The sequence below is a fragment of the Pundamilia nyererei genome, unplaced genomic scaffold, assembly GCF_000239375.1.
Source record: "Pundamilia nyererei isolate P.nyererei 1_Seehausen unplaced genomic scaffold, PunNye1.0 scaffold00174, whole genome shotgun sequence".
NCBI classification, from domain to species: Eukaryota; Metazoa; Chordata; class Actinopteri; order Cichliformes; family Cichlidae; genus Pundamilia; species Pundamilia nyererei.
In genome coordinates, this window is record NW_005187575.1 from 348840 (window position 1) to 357752 (window position 8913).

Here is an 8913-nt window from a genome sequence, read left to right on the forward strand (position 1 = left end):
GAAAAGCAGGAGCGACTGTAACAGGCTGCACGCTGGTTGGCACATGCGCACTACCCAATGCAGTACAACATTGGGTTTGTAAATCATCAAATATCCACATCAGTCTTTACAAAAACTATATCGGTTAGGCTCTAATCCGGGGGTTATGAACTCAAGGGCCGGTGTCCTGCAGGTTTTAGATATCACCCCAGGTTAACACGACTGAATCAAATGATTAGTTCGTTACGAAGCATCTAGAGAACTTCAAGACATGTTGAGGAGGTAATTTAGCTATTTGAATCAGCTGTGTTGGATCAAGGACACATCTAAAACCTGCAGGAAACTGGCCCTCAAGGCCTGGAGTTCCCCAACCACTGCTCTAAACTAAGGTAGGAGAAGTTAAGGTCTCTGTAGATGAACCTGTTGAAGAATTGTTAATAGTTGCCTGCAGCAGCCTTTGTTTCCAGATCTCTTACCTGCTCAGCTCTGGGTAGTATGTGACTGCTATTTTTGTCTCCATTGCTAAAATGTTTATCAGTAGAAATGCATTTTAAGTGCTTTATTTGTCTACTGCCACTTCTCAAAGGAACAAAGTATCCCTGAAAATACTAATCATAAAAGCAGCAAACTACCACTGAAGAGAAAAAGGAGATCATTTCTCAGTCTGGTCTGTAATATCCTGACTGTCCATGGAGTGACTCATCAGAAAAATACAGGGAAAAGGCACAGAGTTAAACACAAGTATCATTCAGCAGGAAGAAAAACACCAAGGACGTGATGGCTGGTGGTAGCTTACAGATTAGAGAAGGGAGCTTCTAAGCAGGAGGCCAATGATGTGAATCACGAGGTCAGCAAGGACGAAGTATGAATAAAAATGAATGAGTAATGCTCTCCTTATAAATTACTGTTGAGACACCCTTGAGCAAGGCACTTAACTTTCAGAAGCAGCACCGGGCTGTGGTTATGGTAAAGACATTAATTGGTCTTTTCTGTCTGTCACAACCTTAAAAATACCCTAATATATATCCAAGTAAAGCAATATGTTACCTATGGTGACTTAAATACTAAGAGCTCCATGTCACATCTTTTACTGTAGTGAATCAGCAGTAATCCTGGGAGAGCTGGCCCTGTGTCAGCCACAAATCCACGGCATGATTACTTTGCTCCTCTGGTTGACTTTACCTCAGTAAACAGCCATCCAGCAGACGGCCGAAACATAAGACCTCAGTCATGAGGGATGAAACTCGTCTGGAACGTCAAATGGATGAAAACCTTGGGGGGGGGGGGGTCCTGGCTCAGAGAGGACTGCAAAGCGGGCCTTTTTGGAGCAGATTGGAAGAGAAATGAGAATGTGAGATTAAGGATGGACTGGCTGACAGCAACTGCAGAAAGAGGTGAAGGGGAGAGAGAAAGCATGAGGGGCAGATGATGGCAAGCTGCCAGGAGATCAAAATCTTCCCCAAAAACTTCAAAAGCAAATTGTTCTGGCACAACACCTTTATTCTCCTGTCCCATTTTATAGTTCAATTCACCCCCATCAATAAACAGACAACATTATACATTCGGTTTTATAGTCAGATTATACTCTTATACTCTTCCAGTTGATTGGTCTGTTTATAATAATTTCTAACATTTTATAGGAATATAAAATATATGACAATTCAGGTATCACAATAACACAAGGTCACATCAGCAGCTCTGCAGCCCTCACTCTGCATCTGGAGGAAAACTTGGACCAGTCCTTGCATTTACATGGAAACCATAATACAGGAATAGCAATCCCGAAGATTTATAAAGTTAATGGCCTGTTCAAAAAGTTCATAAAAAAAAGACACAGACACACCATTGTACTTCCAGTCTGGACAAGGCCTTTGAAAAATTCCAACTTTGAAAACCAGGTTGCGATCAGCTTGTGTATTAGAGGGGAATAAGGCCAAATGTGCATCCAGAGCTTGCTACCAATTCCTCACTTTCCTTTAGAGGTCACATTTATTTCTACGATAGGGCACAGACAGGGGGGGCTGAATCCCTGGGATTTGTGGACAAAGACTGCTACGCTGAAATTAACAGAGAGCGATGCCATTATGTGTCCATTAAGTTATCAAATCACAGTTCTTGTAATATTGTCTGTGAAGGTTCTCAGTCATCCAGGTCATCGTAGTCTAAGGAGCTGGGAAAGAAAAGCATCTGGACTTCTTTAAGACAACTGACAACAACTTAAAGAAGTCCAGACGCTTTTCTTTCCAAGTTCCTTAGACTTCTTGTAATATTATTGTCAGAAAATCTATTAATCTGACCTGTAAAGACGAGGAAAGGATCCCTGACTCTGTCACTCTGAGATACGATAAACCCAAAGAAGAGACCAGAATCAGTGACTGTGTCTTCAGTCTTTTAAGTCAACGTAAAGTGTATTGCATTTATTCCAATTTCAAATTAGCCTTAGGATGACCTCATTAATATCTCATTTGGACTAGATACCATAGCTGGCTGCAGTCCAGCTTCAACTCATGAGGGACTGGGGGTGTTTTTCTCTTCATAAACAGTTGCTCCAGTGCAACACTTACATTAAAATGTTCCAAGCTGCATGGAGTCTGACCTCAGCTCCTGCCATTCATCTGTGGCGTGAACCTGTAGTGCCTCAGAGGCACGTGGCCCTTCAGCAGTTGTCAAGAACTATTACTGTGACGCCTCACAGCCCCCCATCGCCCTTACAGTGCTGCTTATCAAACAGCCAGAGATAAGCTGGCATCGGTGGTATGTGTGCCCTGACAGAACATGGAAGAATAAGCTGACAAGCATTATATAAAGTCTCCTCCTAATGGTTTAAGAAGGACCATTCACCAGGTACCTTTTACCTTAAGAGTCAGGACGAGGCCATGTTGCTAAACATCCAGCATTCACACACGCACCTCACTAAGAACTCATAAACTAAGTTCTTGGATCTAGCAAGACACATAGATGTGAAACAATCAATAGGCGTTTTAACGTCATCAATACCATCTCTCAATCCTTTTTTTTGTTTATTTTGTAACTAATTGATATCAAACTGGGTAAGTTCTGACGCAAAATGCCCAATTTTGCAACAGTAAAGAATCCTTCAAATAATTCCGAAATCCGTTTAGCTGAAGTTTATCACTTGTGAACTGGGCCTAACCTCACCTATGGTTAAACTGGAATTATATTTCCCCACCTTTCTGAGATGTTCTACTAACAAACAGACAAACCAAACCACTCACATAACCTTTTCATTGTAGTTTTTTTTTTTAAACTGCAAATTTAGAAAGTTTGACTTACATTGGCTGCCTATTAAATTTTGTATTGATTTTAACCCCTTAGCAGTCCTACAAATTTACAATTAGTCCCCTAAACCATCCAATGTACCGTGGGCGGTACGTCCGACTGCTAACAGGTTAAAGTTCTGCTGCTTACTTTCAAATGCTATCTCACCAAAGGTCTGTGAGATAGCCCCTGACTATCTCACCGACCTCCTCAGTCTCTGTACTCCCAGCCGTTCTTTACGATCTTCCGGTCAGTTACTTCTGGCCCAGCCCAGGCACCGTCTGAAGACTAGGGGTGATCGTGCTTTTGCCTCTGGAATAGTCGTCCTGCTACCATTTGTGCCTCTGACTCCATTCAATCCTTTAAAGCACACTTGAAAACTTACCTATTCAACCTGGCTTTTCTAATTTGCCAATTCTCACCTCATTAATTGCTGTATCGCTACTCATTTCTCTGGATAATCATGATCTCTCCCTTTCTCTACTTACTAATGCTTTTTGTTTCTTTTCTCTACTTTCTCTATTTTACCTTGTTTTAATGACTTACTGTTCAGTGTAATCATTTACCGTTATTTTTACTGTGAAGCACTTTGGTGTATCCCCTGGTTTTAAACGTGCTAAATAAATAAAATTGTATTGTAATTTAAAAAAGCTAATATTGTATATCTGAGTTATTGACACTATATAAAAGATTGCTAAAGCCATATAATCAGTTTGTGGACTGATGTTCTGAAGACTTGAGTTTCACCGTTTTTAAACCTTGGTATCAAAAGCAAAGGATGAATGTGACTGAGAAACCAAGAACACTGCACACTCATACTTTTACACAATCTCACTACATTTTGCAACCACAAGAGTAGCCCCTGGATGGCTGTTGGAAAGAATGCAGGTTCAAGGCACTACTGCATTTCCAGACTTTGCTGTGTTCACTTCTTTATTGACAGTCAGTAGTTTGGGTTTTTCAGTAAGTCTCCTTGGCCTCTGCAAAGTAGCAGTTACCATTTTAAAAGCAAAAATGTTTTATGAAAGAAAGAAAAAAAAGTTTAATTAGTCATCTAAAAAAATATATATATTGTAAAGGTTTATATCTTATTGTAAATTTAAATATATATTGGGAGGGTGGGGAACCCTTCAACGTGGCTGGCGCAAAAATAAATGTCAACTCATCCACCCACCGTCACCTTCGCCCAGCTGCGATTTAAATAATCAAACTGCCTTCTTTGCTGTGATGATTGGAACAAATTGAACAGAGCTTTGCTGGAGATAATTTTGAAAATGGCTTGCTAATACTCACCTTCAGGAGCATGTACTGAATACTCAATGGGATAATAACTTTGGGGTGTTCATGTGGTCAGAGCCATGTGGCACATGGGGGAGAAGGAAAGGACAAAAAAAACAAAAACAAACCAACAACAACAACAGATCCACACAAGTGTCCTGCATGAGTCAGCTGCAAGCAGCTGGGGCAGCCACTCGTCCACACACCTGTTCTATGACACAGACACACAAATACATTCCTTCTAAACAAGATTTCTGCCTCTGAAAACAACTTGTGTTAAAAATTACATCAGCCTTTATTTCTCTCTGTTGCTATCTGCAGTTTGGTGATGTTCATTTTCAGCGCTCCTCCTTGTACTTTAAAAGACATGCTCAGGGGCTCATAAGAGACTAAAAACAACTAATGAGGGAGTTGTTAAGAAATATGAGGAAGAGGATGGGAAAATGAGAGACATGAGAAGTTAGCGGTTTCCATTCTGGGACACGGACGCAACATGCGGCTCTTTGAAACAACCAAAACTATTGTTAACCACAGTTTGGCCTACAGAGAGATTCCAACAGCTGGCTTCAATTAAGGGTTTTCTTTAAAGAGGCAGGCCTCCTGCACACTGCATGTCTCACTTCTTAACACACACACACACACACACACACACACACACACACACACACACACACTAAAATCAAGATCTCAAATGTCCACAGAAGCGGTTTTGACACTGAGCTTTGTCTGGATGAATGTGAGCATCACAAATGAAACACGCAACAGGAAATGTCTGACAAACATTGCCGTGCTATGTTAGCCATGTCAAACAGAATCAAGTAAATCCAACACTTCTTCAGGACACATTCCTGTGGAGATGGCAGCTCTACATGAACTGAAGAAAAAAAAATTTTTTAAAAATACAAAAAAAATAAAATAAAAAGAATACAGCTTTCATGCATGATGTATCTAAACAAGGCCAGTGCTAGACCTTGACACTTTGGTGGTAACATTACAGTGTGGCTGCTCATGCAGGAGGCATTTCAGGAACCTCAAGGCTTGTGCAACAATGTTACACCGAATCGTGGAAAATAAGGCCACAAGAAATGCATTGTACATCATGACCCCCAGAGAGAGCAAAGTAACACAGCATTCATTTTCACTCCCACACTGAGGCTGAAATTTTGTTCATGTGGACACTCACTACGGATGATGTTTCTTCACAAGAAGTTGCGCATGTTTTGGGTCATTTCTCTGACTAAAGCGATAATCTAGACCCACTTTTGCTCCTGACTGCTTGAGGTTCTCTTTTAAAATCTTCACGTCCTTCTTTATTCATATTTCCTTCTAGATGAGATTCCCAGTTCCAAACACACTGAAGCGTTCCCACAGCATAATAGTCCCACCACCGTGTTGTAAGTTACTCCCTTCTCCAAACATAAGCAGTGTTTTTATTGCCAAATGAATGAGACAAAACTAGAGCCCATTTTCATCTGATTCTATCATTAGTAATAGTAATTTCTAGTCACTTCAGATGCTCACCTTGGAGTTGAGAAACATTTAACTTGAGACTCGTCAGCGATTATTTTGCTGTCACTGAATATCACTGTGGTCACCACATCACAGCACTACGGTACTAACAGAATTCATTCAGCTTTTTCCTCTATGGGTTTAAAAGATTTCTTACCATCTGTTTCTATGTTGTACATCATTCAACATTCCCCTTTTTTCCTTACACAAAAGCCCACGTTGTTATGTCACCACCAAACACCACAGTGTGGGATGGGTCTTCCCTCCACATTAAACAAGCACTGACACATGTTTGTGTCAAAAGAGACACCATCAAGCACAACCTGCTTGTCAAAAAGTGTTTTGCCATAAGTGAAGAAAAGTTGAAAGGATGCAAATACAATTTGCACAATAGATATCCGAAAATAATTTGGACAAAAACAGACCTCCATAGAATAAGCAGCCGTTCAAAGTATCTGCAAGAATAGGCTTTCCCTTCAGAAGATATCATGTTTTAATGGAAAACAGAGACTTCATCCACGCTACATAACAGCCACACATGGTAAGCTATGATGGTTTTGTCAGGTGGTACATCCAACCTGCTGCACGAACATTGTCAAACCCGTGTCCTCCCGAGTTCATGACACATGTCAGAACTGCACTATGTGTTTAAGCAGCTATCATATGTCTTCGCCATTTGCCACCAGACTCGCTCAGGCTGGGTGTCTATGGAGCTAGCGTTTATTTACCAGCCATTCTCTGTGTGCTTCTCTGCGCGTGTGTGACAATCATGATGTGGCATCAAATAAATGCCACCCCATCAGCAGCAGCGCTGAAAGATAATCCTCTCTCATGCAGAGTGGGAGTAGCAGCAGGAGGAATAAGCGAGCGCCATTCCAAACCCATGCACGTCCACAAATGCAGCACAAATTCAGATTCAACTGAGCGCGCCTGCTGGCGTTAATAAAACCTGACCACAAACAAACACCCTCCAATAAGGCGAACACGGCACTGCAAGCAGGCGCGCACCGGTTACTCGATACAAGCCGTTATGGAAGCAAAGTTGGCGTAATTTTGTAGTTTTCATTGTTTCATCTCTTCTCCCCCCCCCGAAAAAAAAACCACTCACTCCTCTCACACTATTTCAGAATGAAGACAGGGGCTTCTTACCTCATGGTGAAAGTGGTGTCAGGCCAAATATGTCACAGAGTCTTTCGAATAACGACGACGGCTGAGTTGCTGTGTAGTTTTCACCAAAGTTCGCTGCTCGGTTCAACGATACAAGCGACCTCAGATGAATGGGGACTCCCGACGACGGCGTGACAAGATGTTTCACAGTTTGCGGGCTATCCGATAAAAGTACAAAAAAGGAAAATAAAAAAAGAAAATGGTGGCTTAAAAAGAAACAGTCGACTCCTACATGTTCTAGAGCATCGCCACTCCGCTGCTGGCACTGAATCACTGGGAACTAAAGCGGAGAATCGCAGCGTTTCTCGGCTGTTTCTGACGCACTCAGCTCTATGTGATGCGGCGCTGTGCCGCTCGGATACCGGTCTGCTGCCGCTGGCTGCTGGCCGCAACATGTGCTGCGTTTAAGGACCCGCTGTAAACTCCTACTCTGAAGTTTCTCGGGAATAAATATGCCCCCTTCCCTAAAACAAACAAACAAAAAATGAATTTTACAAGCGCCAGGTGTGTCTACAGAAAAGTATTGCCTTTCGCTAACTGCCTTTCGTCTTGAAACTCCTTCAGGCACTTATTGGGGCAGTTTTTCTAAACGAACTTTGATTTAAATGGTTACATCATGGACAAAAATCGGCATGTCTAGCATCAGCACGTATGTAATAAAACTGTTTAAAATGTTTGCCCCAAAATAACGTTTTAATAACCTTTCTTCACTTGCAAGTTATGTGTTCTACCACCAACTTTGCTGTCGTCGAAACCTCTAATGCATTTCAATCTAGGACTGGTCCAGGTTTCTTCATGTATTGTACCTTTTATAAAAAGAAGCTTATTTAGGAAAAACACAACAGAAGGCTAATTTAGTTCGAAACATAACTCAGGCAACAGCACCCGGCTTGCTGCCTTTTTTTCATGCGAGCCGGCATAAGTTGGTTATGTCGCACTGTACCTGAATGCAGCAATTTACGCAGCTTGTCAGACGTCGCACGTACAGGTTGCCCTTGACAACTGAGGTGGATAACTTTTTCAGTGTTTCTGCGTTGACTGGTTCCTGTAAGGAGTTGGTTATGTCTTTAATAACACTCCGTTGTTCTTTACCTTAATTTCCACACTTATAGACAATAGTTCAAATGGATTTCATTATGATTTACACACATTCACAACATTTTACTCATGCCCTTGATAACTAACATGTAAGTCTTAATTATGTAATTATGTTAGTCAGTCTAACTGAAAACAGTAGTAAAGTAAACAAGCAACAACCATTGTACATTTATTTCCCAACTTTTTTCTTCTTATTGTTTGTTTTGTCAGGTTGGATGATGAAAGTCGGCATTGTCAGGTTTCTACAGAGATGTTCAATAGAGTTCAGGTCAGTAACTGGGCTACTCTAGGACATCCGTAGAGTTGTCCCTAAGCCACTCCTGTGTTGTCATTGTCATGTTGGAAAGTGAACCTTCAAGTAATTGTAAGGTTCTGAATCCTCAGTGAAAACCTGTTCCACATGTGGAACAGGTTTTCACTGAGGATGTCTCTGTACTTTTCTACTTTCAGCTTTCCCTAAACCCTAATTAGTCTCCAGTCCCTTCTGCTGAAAAATAGCCAGACACCATGATGCCACCATACTTCATTGTAGGGATGATATTGAGTAGGCCATAAGCTCTGCCTGGTTTCCTTCAGACATAATATTTAGAACTGAGGCCACAA

The 8913-nt window shown here is 41.4% G+C and overlaps 1 protein-coding gene across 1 annotated transcript in view; it reads right to left on the reverse strand.

Moving 5' to 3' along the window:
- The window catches only part of enah (ENAH actin regulator), a 144043-nt gene extending 136455 nt beyond the window's left edge, over nucleotides 1–7588 (reverse strand). Inside the window, exon 1 of the mRNA XM_005746170.1 lies at nucleotides 7195–7588. Coding sequence (XP_005746227.1) covers nucleotides 7195–7199 — 5 coding nt within the window. The 5' untranslated portion in view covers nucleotides 7200–7588. The remainder of the gene's footprint in view (nucleotides 1–7194) is intronic.
- Nucleotides 7589–8913: the final 1325 nt, after the last annotated feature.